The sequence below is a fragment of the Motacilla alba genome, chromosome 1 (genome assembly GCF_015832195.1).
Source record: "Motacilla alba alba isolate MOTALB_02 chromosome 1, Motacilla_alba_V1.0_pri, whole genome shotgun sequence".
NCBI lineage: Eukaryota > Metazoa > Chordata > Aves > Passeriformes > Motacillidae > Motacilla > Motacilla alba.
In genome coordinates, this window is record NC_052016.1 from 42,136,768 (window position 1) to 42,156,410 (window position 19,643).

Below are 19,643 nucleotides of genomic sequence, written 5' to 3' on the forward strand. Positions count from 1 at the left end.
ATGTATTAACCTAAAACAGATCTTGTGCTGGGTATTGGCTTATGCCTCTGTGTGGTGCCTATTTCACCCCCCCCCCCCCCGCAACAACCCAGAAAACTGGTTTGACAGATGAGTTCTGAAATGGAATTTTTAATATAGTTCAGATATCTCATGTCTAAAAAATTTCACCTTAGCTGGATCTCACACTTTCATCAGCTTGTGCAGACTTGCAGAATACCAGTGGGGAAAAATGATTGAAGCTGCAAATGGATCTCTGTGCCTTTGAGTGGATTCAGCATTCTGGCTGCACCTCAGCTGATATGTCTGGTTTCTTGTGCTTTTCTGACACAAGGGCAGCCTTGTTGCTCAACAGTTACAGCCCAAATAGTGGTGTTCAATTAATTGCTGTAGCTGTATAACATTTCTTCTTGGAAAGGACAAACCAAAATGAAGACATTTTCCCAGGTCCTCCAGTCCTCCAGTTCTTTCCAGAAGTGTAGAGCCTACCTGGTTTTCAGAAATCCTGTGCCCCTGTCACTGTGTATGTATATATATTTTTTAGCTCAGCACTTTTAAGTAGTCATGGTGTCTCTTTCTGAGAAGAGAGAAGTCAAATAGCTCTTGCAGGAGCTGGAAAAAAAAAAAAGGAATTAGCAGTAACAGACATAGTGGATTTGAAGTCCATTTTCTCAGAAGGCGGCTTTTGAAACTCTGGTGTAAATAAAGCAGTGGTAACTTTTATATTATTGTTGTTTTAATGAACCACTAAAACAAGTTTAATCTGTGTGAATTTTTTAATTACCACAAGAAGGAGTTAAAGGATCCCTTGAGAGATTTCAGGTCAGTCATTACACCAAGCTGGTGTTGTCTCTCACACATTTTTTGTTGTTGTGCCAGTTTGTAGAAAAGCAGAGGTAACAAAGCTGATAACTTTGTGTCTTCCTGAGCAGTAGGAAGATACATGACAGACATATGCCTTTATTTATGTAATCAGAATTCTTTTTTTGAGATATTTTGTACTTTTTTGGACAGAAAATGCTCATGGCACACCCAGCGGCATCTTTGCTAGGTCAGCACCAAGCCTGCAGTTAGATGTTCCAGTATTCAGGATGCTGAATACATTATTGCCTGAAACAGTCCGTCTTCTGCAGTCATAGGTGTATTTATTAATGCTGTTTCTTAATTCAATATCAATTGATTTGATTCCTTGATTCTTTTCCCCCATCTAGGGATTGTGCCTATAGGGAATGTGCACGTATCTCTGCACTCACGGTGGACAGTTCTATTACTTTTGAGGTTTAGAATCATCATATGTTACATTTTGGTTGCAATTTGTGATCATCTTACCCTTGGACAGAGACCAAACCCCTCCTTATATTGGTGCTCTGTTCTGTGCATAGTCATCACATGGAGGGGAGGACTGATCTGGCATCCTTGCTCAATGCTGAACAGAAAGTAGTGCTCAAGTTATAATGATCTTGGAAAACCAGTGTTTGTCTGGCTTCACAGGGCTTTGTTGCAGTTCAGCCAAAAGAAAATGAGGGTTTGGATTGCCTTTGTGAAGTGGCATCAGGATGTTGGTCACATATATTCAAAATAATATTCTTAGTTAACTATAGCTAAGAAAATAGATGTGGGGGTGTTTCCAAACCATGAAACTACATCGCTGATTTCAGGTATTTTTCTTAATAGTACAAACTACATTTTTGTCCACAGCCTTTAAAAGTGCAGTATTAGAATCCACCATCTCTTTTAGGGCCACCTCTAGTGACCTATATTTGACGAAGTACTGCACCAAAATGTGTCCAGAAGGTGATCCTGACTAGCTTCAGCTTTGTTTATAAGCTAGTGAAATGTGGTATTAACCTGGTGGTGGTTGTAATAATGCAATAGGTTGTCAAGATGGGGGTTGTTGTCGTGGTTTAACCTGTCAGATACATAAACATCACACGGCCCCTTCCTCATTCACCCCTTCTCAGTGGGGTGGAGGGAAGAATTGGGGGGGAAAAAAAAAAGGAAAACTTGGGATTTTAGACAAAGCTTTTTGACAGAGCAGAAATGGAAGGGAAAATAGAAACAACAACAAGAAAGATTTTTGAATATACAAAACAAGTTACACCTTCCATCTACTGACCAGTGACCAGCCAGTGCCTGAGCAGTGACCTGTGCCTAGTTTTCTCCCTGGCTTACATACTGAGCATGGTGCCATATGGGATGGAATATCCTTTGAAACACTTGGGATCTGCTGTCCCAGCTGTCTCTTCCCAGGTTCTTGTGCTCCTCCAGTCTTCTTGCTTGTGGGCTGGTGTGAGAAAAGTCCTTGGCTTAGTGTAAACACTGCTTAGCAACAACTAAAACATCAGTGTCTTATCAACTTTATTCTCATCCTAAATCCTCAACACAGCCCCGCACCAGCTTCTAGGAAGAAAATTAACTCTATGCCAGCTAAATATACAGAACAGCACACAGAACTGTGTTTTGTTTGCATTAAGAAGCATCCAAGTTTTTATAAGGCTTCTGAATAAAACCAGAATTGGAATTTGAGCCCCTGCTAATAAGAGGTGAGGTTGTACAGTAATGATCATAAAGGTGATTTGGGATGTTTCAAGCAAATACTCATCAACAGTGAAAGTATTTTCAGATTTTTCATCTGACATTATTCCAAATTTGTATTTACATCTCTACCCATACCAGCCTCCTCAATGACAGACACATCCCAGCAAAAGGAGATAGTCTTACCTAAGCTGAATGGACACATTGCAAATGCATAGAATTGCAGGCAGCTTTAGCGTGTGCTGTTGCAGTCAGACAGTTTTTAGACTGGATTTATTGCCTCATCCAGGGTTTCCCTTCTGTTAGTGTTCCCTTCTGATCTGGACCTTGGTCTCTGTGAGCTGTGACAAGGGCACTGTTTCTCAGGTCAGCTCAAGCTGATACCTCTGAAGGATTCCTGGTCCAGGATCCATATGGACTGTGCAAGGTAGTACGCATGGAAGGAGCAGTACACAGACTAGGAGAATTCCTCCCTGCAACTCTTGGCATTGCCTGGTACATAAGCATCTGTATCTTTTCTCAATGTCAACTGCAGTTGGCAATGAAATTTATTTAATTAAGTCTCAGTAGCCCTTATGCTTTTGTGCTTACAGAAGCCCAAACCCCTGTACAGTCCATAATTTTTAATAACCTTGGTAAATGGCTAATGTTAATAGTTCTTGGATCTTCATACAAAATACAGGCTTCTGCCATCTTCCCATTAGGCAATGAAAGATTCTCATCCAGCATTGAGGTCATGACACTTGTCACAAAGGAAATTGTCAAGCATTGGCAGATCCATGGAGTGCAACCTTCTGCAAAATAGTCAGGGAATACTGTTTTCCCTTTTACTTCACTTTGTTTTTTGGTTATCACTTAAGGAGTGTGATGATGTAATCTGAAATTTAATGACCTTGGGAAAGGACCTTTGATATGTTTCGGTGTGAAGCATTTTGTAATGCTTTGTAGGAAGGAAGCTGGATGAAAAGATATGGCACTGTGTTTTGCTGAAGGTTTTGTTTAGCTTCAGTCTTTTTGTATGTCAGGATGAGTACATATGATTGTGGAGCTGTGCAGCCATGACTTAGCAAGGCAGCTTGCCATTATAATGACAGCCACTGCTTATTTCCCCTCCCTATGGCTCTGGCTGAAACAAATATTCTTCTATACCAAGATTTCAGACGCTTCAAGCAAAACTATCTTGAGAAGTAAAAGTCATTACAATATTCTTCAAGGCTTTGATTTTGTGGCTTTGTTGATGGTTTGAGGTTCTTTTTTCTTTTATTTAATGCAGTCTTTATATTGTATTAGCGTAAAACACCTTTGGTTATCCTAAATATCACTTTATGATACATCAGTCCTGCTCTCAAAATGGAACTGGTTTTATTACTGCTATTGAGTAGACTGAATTAATTTCACCATTTCTGGCAAAAAAAGAGACAAAATTTAATCTCAAGTGAAGTGTGGATAGTTTCCTCCTCTGTAATTTCTCTGGAGGTGTGTGTACATAGGAAGAATCTGTGTGGGCCAGTGTAGGAGACAGAAGATTGGATTCTATTCTTGGATTTGCTATGGACCTGCAGCACATCATGAGATAAATCAGAATTCACTTTATCTGAGTGACTCTTATTTTCTGCAAGGTTATCATGCAGTACATAGCACTCTTGGGTGTTTCTCCTGTTTTGAGTTAGAATCACAGAAGGGTTGGGGTTGGAAGGGACCTTAAAGATCCTTCAGTTCCAACCCCCTGCCATGAACAGGGACACCTTCCAGTAGACCGGGCTGCACAAAGTCCCATCCAGCCTGGCCTCCAACACTTCTATGGATGGAGCATCTGCAGCTTCTCTGGGCAACTTGCTCCAGTGCCTCACCAGTCTCTTGGTAAAGAATTTCTTCTTAGTACCCAACCTAGACTTGTTCTCTTTCAGTTTAAAGTCATTCCCCCTTGTCCCATCGCTGCATGCCCTTGTCAAAAGTCCCTCTCCAGCTGTCTGATGGCCTCTCTGTGTACTGGAAGGCTGCAATAAGGGCTAGATCTTGTCCTAAACTCAGTGTGGCAATATACATACAGACTCTTGTTCTCCTGACAACTGAGAGGGATACAGTCCTTTGAAAGCAACCATTCTGACTTTAATGACCAAAGTAGAAGTATTATAGTTAGGAATAAATGAAGAGCTGCCCCCAGAGGCCAAGGCAGCCCACAGGAGCCATTTCAGGAAGTCTATCTCCATCAAAACCTCTAACCTTACATTCATAAATGTCCTATTATCTCTAATCTGAGGTTAGTCCGTGCCAGCTGTATGGAACAATGGTTACTAAGCAGTTCCTCACCTTGCACCTGAATATAACTGATAGTAATTAATACAGTCTCTCTCATTATGACTGTTACAAGAGGCCAGATAGAAATGCAACATCAGCAGTTAGGTAATTGCAATTTAATTGGAAAGGGTCCTTTTGCAGGGGTCCAGAGTTGGGAAAGGTCAATGGGCAACAGCAGGTTCTGCTATGCTGCACAGAGGGAAGGACAAAGGCTGTCCTCATTCTGTTTCTTTCATCACAGTGCCACTTGACTTCAAAAGATTTGATCCAATTCCTTGGAGACCTCAGGAGTTATGGAACCAGCTCTGCTCCTGGATAAAAGTGTGGTTAAGCTCATCATGTGCTAGACCAGTGTGTATGAAGGGTGGAAACTGCTCTGTAAGATCCTCCTGGCTTGGAGCATGCTGCAGTGATTTGCTCAACTGTTTTGCATCTTTGCAGTTAGGTTTGCTGCCTCAAATCTATTGTGCACCTTTCTGAAGAAAGGTGTTAATTTAATTAAAAGAAAGATGTAATTTAATTTATTTCTGGTTTTCAGGGGAAAATGCACTAACTGGGGACTTAGACTTACTCTGTAGGTCTTCTGTTAAGAACTTGACCTCAAGCTATATATCGTAGGGGAGACTAGTGGAGTCATATTCGAGCTAAAGGGCTGTACATATCCTTGGGATTTTTGACAGACCCAACACTGAGCCCTGAAATTGGTAGTGAATTTTCCACACTGTGCTAGGAACATTTTTGGAGAAAAATAATATTGATTTCAAGAAGAATTAAATGTGAAAAGCACAATTAAAAAATAGTGTGTTATTATAGCAACCAAAGCAGTTGGCTTTTTTTTTTTTTTCCTTTCTTGGTTGTTAAAAAAAAAAAATCTACACTGATGCAATAAAAAATGACACAAGAGAATAAATGTATCAAGTTGTTATGGCAACTGAAATATGTAGGTTGGAATTTATGTATCCAGAACTTCTATGTAAGTAAAATAAACATTATCCTTGCTAATTAAAATAGCATGCAAAGATTATTTAATTTAAAATAATTAGTCATGTTTTCCCTTCCAATTAATGACTTACTTTCTTTTTTTTTTCTTTTTAGTTTTCCAAGTATTTGCATTTGCTTCCAGCTGTGCTCTACTTGTATTTTCACGGCAAGATTGTGATTTCACTAAAGTGAGCTAAATTGTGGAGGGAGTCCACTGAAGCTAATGAACAAAATGTCAGTGTGAATGTGCAGGTGGGCACAACTGGAATCAAACCATGTGCTTTAGCACGTCACTCTTGCTGCAGGTGACCTTTCTGCTTGCAGGGCCTCTTGCCAGGTGTCATTACCCCATGCTTGAAGGGATCTCCCAGCAACCACAGCTCCCTGTCTTTCTTCTCAGTTTGATACAGTCCACATGGAGCTCCTTCCAGAGCTTGTTTCTGCATTTAGCCTGCCCTCTTCAGCTGTAGATTTTGCTTCCAGGATATTTTATGGTAGTGAATTTTAAATGAGTATTCATTAATTATGTTCAGCCTTTTAATTTTTCTAGTCCTTTTCCTCCAGCCTTCATAAGAGTTCAGTAATAGCTTCTGCTTTATTTGAAAGAAATAGATCTTTAATATCCCAAATTACTCTTCATGTTTTATCTTCTTTATGCCCAGCAAAGTGCAGGCTGATAGCTGAAAGGTAAAGGAATGAGGAGAATGATCTGAGTCAGATCCCACTGAGCTGAAGAGAATGCCTTTATTTGTTTAATGTTTATTCATTCTCATGTTCAGAAGCCTGTAAATTTGCCCTATGGAGTTTAAAAACCACTGCTACCAGGAATGTTTTGGAAAATACCCCATCAGCAATACCTAAGGTAATTGTCTCCAATTTCTTGCAGGCAGATATCTGCCTGGCACAGAGCTACAGCTGGGGTGTGTCTTTGCCTGAAAACTGTAACCAGTCTGTCCAGTCTTATTCTTTGAGTGTCATTTTCATGCATCTGAACTGTGAATTATTTATCTCTTCATCCTCTTCATCCTAGCAGCAGAGTTCATCTTTGTGATTTTTTTTTTCTCAATTTTTCTCTATGCCACATCAGGTCCTGCCAACCTCTGCTATTCAGTGTGCCAGGTGTCAGCAGGGAAGACTGTACTTGAGCAACAGCCATCTCAAGGCTTGTGTTTGCCAGGGCTCTAGTGGCTGCAGTGCCCTGCTCCCTGCCCTTCGTGCTCTACAAACCATCACACATGGCAGAGTCCACTGTTGTGTGACCTTGGTGATTCTTTGCTGCCTGAGGAAGGAGACACATGAGTGCCTTGATTTGTCTCCCAGCTTGAAAATAAAGCTCTGCGTGAGCTCTTCTCTTTTCTGCCCCCTTGCTTCTCTCTCCTGAGACCCCTCCTGGAATACTGCATCCAGATCACAATGTGGGAAGGATGTGGACTGTTGTAGTGAGTCCAGAGGATGGGGCTGGAGCATCTCGCCTATGAAGTCAGGCTGAGAGAGCTGGAATTTTCAACCTGGAGAAGAGAAGGCTCCTGGGAGACCTTAGGGCACCTTCCAGTACCTAAAAGGAACTTATAAGAAAGATGGGCACAAACTTCTTTGTGGAGCATGTTGTGGTAGGACAAGGAGTAATGATTTTAAACTAAAGGAGAGTAGATTTAGATTTATATATAATAAATAAGTTTTTTTTTACAATGAGAGTGGTGAAAGACTGAAACAGGTTGTTCAGAGAAATGGTGGACGACCCCCCCCTGGAATTATTCAAAGTCAGGCTGGATGGGACTCTGAGCAAGCTGATCTAGTGGAAGGTGTCTCTTCCCATGGGAGGGGCATTGGAACAGATGACCTTTAAAGTTCCCTTCCAACCAAACCATCCTATGATTCTATGACAAGTGACACTGGAGACAGAGCCTGGATTAGCAAAATGAATCCTCTGTGTGTTCTGGTCAGTCACCAGGTTTGAGTTTGTGGGGCCAACTGACTCCAGCCAGCTTCATCTGAACTCTCTGTCTGGGAGGAGAAAAGCTGGTGCATGAGTAAGTGTCTCCTCCCTGCCTGAATTCCCTGCCTAGAAAGTCAGTTGTCTTGCTGTAGATCAGAGTCACAGTGCAGCTAGATAATTGTGTGATACAGATAGTGAGGGAAATCAGGTCTGAGTGTGGGTTTTGTATTAGTCCAGCAAAAGTGACTACTCCAGTAACTGATGGCTTGGATGAGAGCTTTTAGATTAATGGTCAAATCTGTATCGGGGACGAGCAAATGCAAAGTTCACCAGTGACATTCTGACATCCAGAAACACACTGAGAGCAAGATTTGCTCTCAGGAGGGTGGAGCAGCATTAAATCAGATCCTGACCTTTCTGAGACACAAGTCCACAGCCAGATAATTGTTCCTGAGCTGTAACACTCTTTAGGGCTGTCATAAAATTTTCTGAAAGGTTGAATCCATATTAGTTCAAGTGAAATCATAAAAATCCCAGGGCAAACTAAATATTATTGTGATATTTATGCTCACTTTCAAATACAATAGCTTAAAAAAAAACCAAAACACTTGTGATGTGATTTGTACAGTAGAATCCATACTCAAATGTGTATTTTTCTTCATTTACATTTATTGGTCATATTGGGAAGACTGGTGCAGAAGGAACTGGAAGACATTCTTGCAGGGCTTAGGCATGAGACATAGTGCTCTACAACATCACCCTGACTTAAGACAGCTGCAAAGTCTGAGCTAATGCAATGTGATGTGGAGCAAACCTTGATGTCATCAAAAAATGAACAAGAAACCCTAACATGGAAATAAAATCCTTTCTGACATCTAAATCATTTGACATGGAATGATACCTTTCTATAGGGCCTTAGAAATACTGAATTAGAAAAAAAGCTCTGCTATATTATTTCTGGATTGAAATTTAGGCCCAGCTGAGGCACATTCAAGTGCTTGACTTCTGTGGGATTATATTTCTGGTTTTAATTTCTAACATGGCCTGCTCTGGGATTGTCTGAGTTTTCAATGATATTGGTGAAAGTCGTATCCTGTGAAAAAAAATTGTTGGATGACATTTCTTTCTGTAATAAGGAATATAAGAGACATAGAAATAGGACTAGCAAAGCACATCATCTTATGGTCTCTAGGATTGTTGCTCTGCATGACATTGCAGGAAAAACTTATCAAGCCCTCAATGATGCTTTGTCTCCCACACCCTGTCCAAGATGTACAATTTTTTATTCTTTTTTTTTTTCTTTTTCTTTTATTTCTTTTTTATTTTCTGTGGTCCTGTGGTGCTAACAGCACATTTAGGAGAGCTGTCAACTCTGCATAGGTATGGCAGAAAGGTGCAGAACTTGTAGGACAGATCACAGGCACAGAAGGCATTCGTGCTGTTGCTGGCACATTGTAAAGGATGAATTTGACTTGAGTCCAGCTCTGGTTCACACACAGCTTGAGCAGAGCATGAGCAGGTTGGCTGTACCTGGCATGGAGGTGTGCTCTGTTCTTTGCTAGCAGCAGTGTCCTGCTGAGCATCTCAGTTCAGCTCAGGTTGCTTCCTACTCCAGCATAGCTGCTGAATGAATTAATTTACATCAATGTCCTGCAAAAGGGATAATTCCAGCATATATTATGTTGAAATGTAGCATTTTAGATGTTCTAATGATTTTCAAATATGCTTGCTGTAGAAAAGTTAATTAAATACAAGCAGTATCTCTCAGCGCAATATGTTTCTGGGAGCATTTGGTTACCAGGATGATCGATTTCCTGATAGATATCAGCATCCAAAAGTTAACAAATCACTGGGGTTTTTTATTCCTTTTCTCTCCTCATGCAAATGACTTGGGGCAAGCAGGCATTTATTGACAGGCTCTCATGAGACTGGAACAGAGCTACCAGCTGGTGATCCAAAGTGGCCAAAGACATCTAGGGCAGGCTCTGTTTTGAGCTGCTCTCACTAACAGCATACAGGAGAGTGTTCCCCAAGCCAGTGGCTGTAGGAGGAGATGCATTAGCCCTCTGAGCCCTAAGGCAGTTGCACACTTATTTGGGCTCATGGATTGTAGTTCCTCACACTTCCACCCACCCTCCTAGGCCCTTTATAGAGCTGATCAGCCTTTTCTAGCCACATCTGCTCTAGAAAATATTCCATGTGTGTAAATAAATTCAAAGTTCTGGAAACTATCTTAGATCGTGGAAGAGCAGAATAAAGTTTGCACGTATGTTTCCGGGGATTTTTTTAGTATTTTTTTTATATTCACAGTCTTGGGCTTCACCCCAAGAAATAAACATGTGGTAACTATTGGGGATGGTTCCTCCTACTGATGTATCCGGTATCAATTCTGGGAATTTTATAAGTTCTTATGCTAGACTGGGGAATTCATTCACCATTTTTACATGGCTTGGGTGCTGTAGGAGGACCTCCCATAGAAACTCATGGAAACCTCATATGCCATAATTGCCTGTGAGGGCAGATGCTCCTTTTGTCTGGTTGCTGGCTCAGACATGAACGGGAACCTGCTGCCTGCTGAAAGTGGAACTGGTGACTTAGTCTTTCATAACTCGTATCTGTGTACTTTGGCAAAAAGTAATCAGGCAGAGTTTTATGTCACTTGCTTGTGTCAGTTGTGCATGTCCTAAAAATCTACCTGCAAAGATGTGTTATAAGCACAGAGAAACTTCATTGAGCACTGTTAAAATTAGACAAAATTAGCAAGGTAGGTAATGTGGTTATTATTTTATTAATAAATATTTAAATAATGGTGTGTGTTTGCCCAATGAAAGAGACATGCTGAAGACATTTTGGTCTAAATAGCATAGTAATCTAAATAGCATTGTAATCTAAATAGATTAGTGTTAATTATGCACAAAATTAGAAGGCTGCTTTAGGTGTGATCTGCAAGGCTCATGGTTACTAACCATGTGGATAAAGTTACCATGTGAAGTTTTGATCTGCCCTTGCAACATTTGCTTATGAAAGCTCTTCTGTTCTCTGACCAGTTTGAAGAAAATAAGATCATGCTTTTTTCTGTGAAGAGGAAGATAGAGTTGTTCCAACAACCAGCCCTCTAGATGCAGGGGTGTGATAAAAAGTCTATAGTTTTGGCAATAATTGTAGTCAAAGCTTGAAGTCATTATTTCCAGAACCTCCTGCAAGGATGTGTAAGCGCAGTGCAAGTTGACCACTGCATTTGTAGTGTGTCATGGTGGGGCTGCCAGTTCTTCATCTCCTGGTCATGGTTCAGGAATAATGAGGTGTTGCTGAAACACTTCCTTTGCATGGGCAGGCAGCTTTTGGCTATAAAGTATACAAATAATTTTAAGCAGGACAGACTTTTTGTTGGCATCCAAAGGGAGGTTGTATGTAATCAAGGATAAGAAAATACTCAAATCCAAGGCTGTTAGTTTTTAATAAATCTGTCACAATGCACAGCAAGTGTTCTTTCTGCCTCTTGCATTATACAGTCCCATATATTTCATAACACAGAATTAAATATCTCTTGGTGTTCAGATGGATTTCTTACATATGCTTTGTTTAAGTTGGGAAACCATATATTATTTTGCTAATGATTGCTGAGCCTTAATACACTGGAACAGAGAGTTGTTCCAGATTTATTACAATTACTCTCACTTGAGCTGTTTGAACCCCCCTAATGTCCTTGATTTTCTGCTCTTTACAATGAATTTGTGACCCATTTCCCTAAGGAAAACAATGGAAACATTTCATAGCATCTTATGACATTGTTTTATGTTCTTTCAAAATATTGGAACCAACTAATGGTGAAAAATTTGAGAAAAAAACATGTAAAATGTAAACAAAGTAAGTTTCTTATCCTGTTTTGCAGCTGCACTCATTTGATAAATGTTACCATAGAAGTTTCTGCTGAATTTTGTCAAACCACTTTAGAGAAGTTGCAGGAGCTGAGCTCCTTTAGGATCAGGATCCTTTAAGTCTTGATGATTAGAGCAAATAAATAATGTATTGATTTGAAGAGTTTATATTGCTGCCTGTAAACAATAACAATGAAAAACATGTCAGGTATTCAAAGAAAGCAAAGATGAACTGAAATTTTTATGCATGCTTTTTAGCTCCTTGCAAAACCAATTTTCTCTTTCTGAAAGAAACATTTAGGGAGTTGCTTGGATCTTCTGTAGTTTCTGAGGGAAGACCTGGATTCAGTTTCCTGCTGTCCTTGAAAATTTTTGCCTTGCTGTCTTTCCATGCCTTACTCCCTTCCAGATTACAAATGGGAGATACTCAACACCCTTTGGTGACTAGAAACCAGCCAAGGGAATGAGTGGTTCTCCATGTGAGAGAAGCTGTAACCTCAGAGAGGACTTGTGGAGTTCTGTGTACTTAGCCCCATGTAATGCTGAGCTGTTGGGCCTGATCCAACCTTTAGACACAGTCTTTACTGGAGCACAAGATTCATCCATTGGTTCCAGTGAAGCTAAAAGCACGTGTCTAAGTAGTTGGCTGGACTGGGGCCAGTGCTCAGTCTTTTGCTGGACAGAGCCCTAAATAAACAACCGAGGATTAGAGGAGAGAACATTTGCACATGCGAGTGTGATTTGGCTGCTTCTGTGGCACTGGCTTGTTGTTTTCTAAGTTGTGCTGGCAAAGGTTGCTCTACTTAAAATGCTAACAATTTCTTGCCTGTTGTGTTAAAATTGACTGCACTCCTGCGGGATGCCTGCACAGGCTAAAACAGGATGGGTCTAAATCACTCAGGATGCTTGCAATGCCTGGCACCCACAGACACCAAGACACTGAACTCCGTTTGAATCCTCCCTGCTTTCCTGTTTGTGCTTTTGCAGAGTGCTCAGAAATTTTTTGAGATCCAAGTTAGAGGCAGTCATCACGTTTCATTCAAAGGCTGACTCTTCAAGCACATTATTGCAGGGCAGAGCATTGTAAACAGAGATGTCATTTGTAATATTTACTGTCTTAATGTAAAATCTACAGTAATATATTAGATTTCCAGCAGGAAAATTGAAAAACAAATACAGCCATTTACTATGTCTTCTGCCAAAGATGTTATTTGAAGAAATACTGTGTGTTTTATGAGGGTTTTGTGTGAGCAACGCAAGATTGAAATCTGTGTAAATGAAGGAAAAGTAACAAAAAATGCATTTGAATTTAAAACATTTACACATATGGTTACAAGTCAAGCATGAAACTTTATAAAAAATGTTTCACTTAGGAGAATGTAATGAATTAGATATAAGAAAACAAACCAGATAATTTGTTTGTTGCTGTAAGGAGATATAATTCCTGCAGCTACTCCAGGTGAGAGCCACATCACGGTCAGCAGGTCTTTTTGCCAGGGCACTGATTTCCTTCCTTATCTTTATGTTCTGTTGCCGAGAGCTCCAGAGCAACTTCAATGCCTTCTGAAGTCACACAGAGATTATGATAAGCATCATCTTGCAGATTTAGCCTATCAAGACTTTCACGGACTTCCATGAGAGTGCCTGTAAGATTAAACGCAGAAAGTTTTGCATGAAAAAACATTGAGGTGAAAATCTTCTGTATAAGCCGCATGATACTTATCCTAATTCAGGCTACCATTTTGTGTGTGCATGATAGTCTTTATGTTTAAATCTAATTGAATTAAAGCACACATCTCAACTACTTTATTTATGTTTTTTTCGACCCTGCTATTTAGCCTGCAGCTTCCAGTGGATCAGAAGGATATGGCCAACGTGGTGAATGCAACAAGGAGAACCCGACTTTTGAAAACTATGTGGTGGACATGAAGACAAAGGTATTGTCCACTCTTTTTTTTTGATGAAGAATGAAATCCTTGTTTAATGGAGTTTTGCTGGAGGTGAAGTGTGTAGGACAAAGTGAATTTGAGCTTCTGGATTTTTTTAAAAATTTATTTCTGCTTAATGGCTGCATGTCCATTATCACATTTGAACGAGGCTTACAGCTGCAGTTTATTGTGGTATATTGCTAGCCCTGGGTATTTTATGCTGACCTAAGCAGGATTTAATTTTTTTTTTTTTTTATGTACAAGTCTTGTTTATATTGGTGATGGTTCTACAGATTTGCTGATCTCAAGGTGGTTTCATTTCAGTCTGTTTTTTGAAGTCCAAGTTGTTGCACAGTTAGAAGTTTTATTCCAGGTGTTTTCAGTCTCTTAGTGTGTGTTGTAGTTTCTTTTTGGTCTGGAGTCAGTATGGAAGAATTTAAATGTCAGAAAAGTGATGATTTTTATATGGGAAGCCTAATGATACCGATCAGAAAACTCTGCTGAACAGCATTACTTCATGGCTGTGGTAAGGGGCTGTGTTACACTTCCCTGTCTTGCTGCATGCAAGTGAAGTCATAAGTGTTTCATTACAGTATCTCCATTATTTTCATAGGTTCACAACTTGGCTGGAGCAATTCCCTTGGGCTTAGATATTATTATGTAGACTTTCAGCCTTGGCGTCATTGTGTATTTTTTCCTTTTTGAAGTGAAAGAAACTTATTAAGTTTAAGGAAACATGATGAAAAGAAAAGAGACATTAACTGAGCTGGTGTGCTTGTGTGGTACGTTGTAGACTTAAGCAAAGTTATTTCCAACAGTAGAAACTCGCGGGTTATTCCTCTTTTCTAAAGCTTTTCCATGTGCTTTATTTCCATTTCTAGATCAATTTACCTGTTCATTATATTTGAATAAGCTAAAGATCTAATTTTCTAACATGATTTTTGGAGTTTCTTGGGTTGTTGTGTTCCCAGTTTCCCAATCAGAAAAACTTTTGTACCATATGGTAGCGTGGTGGTACTTGATAGTTGAAATACAAGAACATATATATTCATTGAAATTTGTCTTTATATTTATGGAAGATTTTATTTCTCAAAAGCAAGGAATTATCAAAAGTTTGATATATGCCCTAAATACATTGTCTCCACAAGGATGTTGTGAAAATCACGGGATGTGGTTGATCTCATCTCCATTTCACAACATGATTTCTGTTACAAATGGCCAGCTGAACAATGCACCATCCTCCTACTTAGAGTCACTGCAAACCATGGACTGAATGTTTCTCCATCAGCAAGTCTACATACTACATTTTCATGCTGTTCATGTACAAAGCATACCTGAGAGGAAACTCCGAAAATTGGCAACAGTATTGCCAAACTCTAAGGCATTCAGAGCTGTGAGTGGTGTTTTGTCCAGTTCTCAGTATCATGGGATAGTAGATAGCAGATGTTTTGTTTTCGTTCCCAGGATCTTGTGGTTTAGTGTGTCAGTTCTCTTGAAAGCATCATTTTGTCTGATTTCTTTTTCAAGTGAGTGTGCTTGAGTGTTAGCGGTTGCTATGACAGTGACACCTAGGTATTTAAGAGTGGCTACATGTAACATATGTGCCAGAGATTTTCAGTTGCTGATGATCAATTGGTTGTTAGATTTACTTCCCCAGGCAGAATGCTCAAGAATGTAAATGAACTCTTCATTCACCATTGATCTTGAGAATTGAGAACCACTTCTGGACGTACTGCCCTGAAGTACCATATGATTCTGTTGCACAGCATCCCAGCCTGCATAAAGCCAGCAGAGCATTTGTAAATGAAGCACTTCTGTTTCTTTCAGAGTAAGGGATTTGTGTCAAACAAGAAAACAATTATGGATTTGTATAGGAAATAATAGAAAAAGTATTAGGCATAAGTTTTAAGCTAACGGAGGTTGCGGGGCTTTGGAAAGGCTAGCTTGTACAAGGACATTCAGAGCTGTAGGATGAGTCAAGGACCTCTGCCCCATACTCTGTGAAAATTTCATGCTGAAAATTTTTGTGCTGAAAATTCATGTCCTAAAATCCTACAAATCATATTGTGTTCCTGGCTTGCCATACTGCCTTCTCATAGGACCCCAAACTGGTGAGCATGTGGCAATGAGACTGCTGGAGAGGTTGCACTATCTCAGAAATAGCTTGTTTAGTTTTTCTTCTGGGGCGGTTGCCTGGCTAAAGTGGTGCAAGCTCCCACATACTGCATAAAGGGGTGGTAAGGTGGGACTGTATTTGGGGTAAGAAGAGAGGGAATCCCCTCCAGAACTGCGCAGCAGAAACTTTTTTTCTGTGGCTGTTGAGCCCAAGGCCACTGAGGCCACCTGGGTGCACAGACCTTGTGGAGAGGGAGTGGAGCTGGCTGTCCACCTGTCCCTGTGCCCATTTTATCATCTACCTTCAGGCTTCGAGAGGCAAGGTCTGCTTCCCTACAAAAAAGAGAATTGTCTATTTCTTCTCATTGGAAAAACTACCAGCTGGAGAAATTGGTCAGGACTCCAACATTGATTGTGCTAAATAGCAGTGAAATTTGCCATGCACTGGTGAAGGGAATGATTCGTGTTATAGCTTCTGTCTGAGACTCTCCTGGGCCTCAGGCCAGTTGCAGAGCTGCTGCTCTTAAGGCTGCTGCATTTAGGAGGGGAAGAATTGCTAATTTGGTGATCTTTAAATTAACACCAGGACTCCTGGGCTTCTGATTCAGTCTGGGAACTGCATTAAAATTCTGAGTAACTAAGGTATACAGAACGTGCTTTCTGAAATTTGTATTAACTTATCTTTCTGGATGAAGAAGGATTTATTCTGACATTTCATCTGTAATACAGCTTTTAACTACACATGCAGGATCTACGAGATTAGTAGTTTCTCTATTTTCTCTCTCTCCTTTTTTTTTTTTTTTTTAATTTTTTTTTTAGTGTACCACAAAGCAGCCTTCATAAAGGAACTGTCTCATGAGATTTTACCTTCTAGCATATACTTACTCAGGTCACTTGAATCCTGGTGTTAGCCTACTAAGTAACCAGTTGGGATCCACAGGAACTGGGTTCAAGTGGTATAAGTGAACTCTGGCTGTAAAGACATAATTTGCCAATTACAACAATTGCCCTCTTGGCAGACGTAATCAGAAAAGTATTTATTTGTAGCTTGTTTGGATGCAATATATATAGAATCTGAAAAGGAGAAAGAATATAACCTGGGAATGTAATACCATCAACAAGTACTCCATAGTACACAATTTAAGATACATTAGGAGTAAATAAACATTTCTCTATAATTTTAAGAGCATGTGTATGCTCATGTGTTCTCTGTGTAGGTGCGTAGAGCTCTAAATAGTCACTGGCTAAATTTTTAAGATGCTGACATTACTAATGCAATGTTAACAGTCTGGTTAGATGCCTTCTTTCTTTGTGTCTGCTCCAAAACTTGGAGCCATAGTGCTCTTGTTTTTCATAATCTCTACTCTTTAAATAAAAGCAAATAAAGCAGTTATGCTTTAAAAAAATGTTTAGCAATCTATTTTTCTTTACAGTTTTTGCTTTATAATATTTACGTTTCAAAAGAATTTAAGAAGTGTTTAAGAAGGTGCATAATGAAAGATTAAAAAAAAATCAGAATATTTTCTAATATTTTTAGCTTTTACAGAAGCTTGCTTTTACAAATATTCAATGCAGCAGGATGTTGCAGGCTCTGGTTCTAAATATAGTGGCCTAATTAAACCCTCTGCTTTGGTTATCCAAGTGGAAGTACCTGGATACCATGAAGACTTTAATGCCAGAAAGGAGCATTAAATTGTCCAGTGTAGACTGCATTAAAAGACCATCCCATTTCACCCACTCACCTCAAATTATTGGTTTTTGTATGACTTAAAAACAGATACCTTTGTAAAATTAGAGAAGGAAGCAGTGAGCTGGGCAGATGGTTTTCACATGGTGATACATAGAACCACAGGTGTCACAGTAGGAAATAGTCGTTACTCTTCCTATATTAAGGCTTCCCAAGAGTCAGAGCTCATGACAGAGGCTATTTTTTACCATCTAAGTTGACTATGAGCAACTATAAACCATGTCTTTTCACCCCAGATGGCTGCTCCTCAATTTTTTAGTTTTTGGGTCAAGCTTTTCTATAGTAGATTTCAGTCAAGATCATATGTATATATTAGAAGAAGGCTGAAAGAACAGAGGAAAAAAATAGAGCTAAGCAGTGATATGACCTCCAGAAATTAGAGCAGCAGGAGGTGTTGCTAATGAAGGGTAAAGCAGTGCTAAGGATTTGAAAATCTCATTCTTGGGAAGAAAAAATGAATAGAAAAAGTATCTAGTTGGAGAAACAAAATTAAGCAGCTCAGCCTCTTTTTGGGGTCTGGATGGGTTGTTAATTGACGTGAGGGACTGAATCTTTGAAGAAACACTAGAAACCCATAGACAGTCATCTCTTGCCAGTCATTGTGTGTTAGAAGCTATGACCAGGAGCCCTGGTGAAAAAAATCAGCCTGTGGAAGTTTGCAGCTGGGGTCTGCACCCCAAAAGCATGTCTTCCTTCTGTCTTGAGCTACGGGAGATTATGGGGGTAAAAAGTAGGTGTCAGTGTTTTAGGGAGCAAACTGCTCAATTATGCATTAAGCTTGAGGAGCACATGTGCAAATCCTGCCCTGTTAAATACTCATTGTCATATTTAATGGAAGGAGGTGGCAGTCAAAAAATGGAGGCATGCAGGAGGAAGCATTTTGGTACACTTGAGGGAGCTGGGTGAGTCACGTTCATGTAAGCATCCCCAAAGGGTTGAAACCCTCTGTTTTTCAAATGAACTTTAAATAGGATCATGAATTCACTGGAATCATCTCACAAGAGTAGAGTTGCAAGTAGAAGCATTTACAGATCATGCACTTAGAGACCAATTTCAAAATACATCTCCATATGCCAGTTGCAAGTCTGAGATGAAATTTTACAGCCACATCACTAGGTAATTATATGCATGAAATACTTCATACCTTACTAGATAAGCTTGAATTAGAAGAGAACAAACTGTTGGGTGCTTTACACTCAAGTGTTAAAATATCTGCTGATTTTAGAGTAGACTGAATTTACTTTTACCCAATCATGCTTAGACCAAAAGGATGGCTTACGTTACACCATATTAATGGGTTAATTTCCTCTTAAGGGGATATTTATTTTTTTTCTTACTTCAAGGATGTTTGGAAGTTCCTTGTTTCATGTAATCTATAGTTTAATAAACTTCTCTGACTGTTTGGCTACTGGACTAAACCTCAGTAGGGAGAAAACCTGCAGGTTCTAGCACAGCCTGTAAATGCAAATCAAGTTTGTTTTGTGCACATGGGTTTGCTCACAGTGAGTTAAAGCCTTAGACACAGTTCTAAGTGCTCTGGAGACTTTCTCTTTAAGAAGTTGTATCCACCAGGACTTTAATAGTTGGGGGAGGGTTGATTGCTCTCTGACCACATATCTGATTCACTATGGATTTTGTAACTTTGGTAGCAGTGACCTCATTTTGGCAAAATAATATGTGTCATTTACTGAGAGTCTCACTGCTCCAACAATCACGGGAATATTAGGGTTATAACCTGAGTAATTTATGGAAGAGAGATGACTCTTAAATAATCTTTTCTTTTCTTGGAAAGGCTTATTTTATTAAAAACATATTTTAGCTCTGAGTGAGAATGAGAGATCCTCAAAGCACCCAGGGGAGATTGTGCTGTCCGGTGTGTTGAAAAGGTGAATTGTAATGTATGGGTGTCTAGACATTTCCTCTTGTTGCTGTCAACAGTCCAGTTGGCTGTATTTTTTTTTTTTTCCAGTGAATAGGAGCATTGATTTTCCTCTTTCTTTGGCCAGAGCTTTCATTTTACATATCTTTCCCCTTCTGAGTCTCTTTCTCTCTCCTTCCCTCTTTTTTTTCTCTCTCTCTTCCTCTATGTGGAAGAGAGGGAAGCCTGTAAGAGCTGACAGCAAGCTTTCTAACTCAGAATGATTCATGTAAAACACCTGAAAGGCAAGTTCTGCGCCAGCATCACTGCAAGAAAGGTAGGGCTTTGGGGGCTTAAACAGTCTGTAAAA

The 19,643-nt window shown here is 39.7% G+C and overlaps 1 protein-coding gene across 16 annotated transcripts in view; it reads left to right on the plus strand.

Annotated features, from left to right (window-relative positions):
- The window catches only part of DLG2 (discs large MAGUK scaffold protein 2), a 981,924-nt gene that overhangs the window by 132,479 nt on the left and 829,802 nt on the right, over nt 1-19,643 (plus strand). For 14 of the 16 annotated variants that reach the window (XM_038135749.1, XM_038135838.1, XM_038135932.1 and 11 more), the window contains exon 5: nt 13,464-13,562. In XM_038135749.1, coding sequence (XP_037991677.1) covers nt 13,464-13,562 — 99 coding nt within the window. Of the gene's footprint in view, nt 1-13,463; nt 13,563-13,598; nt 19,611-19,643 lie in introns of those variants that run through there. The other 2 variants (XM_038137286.1, XM_038137833.1) reach the window with 2 other exon arrangements.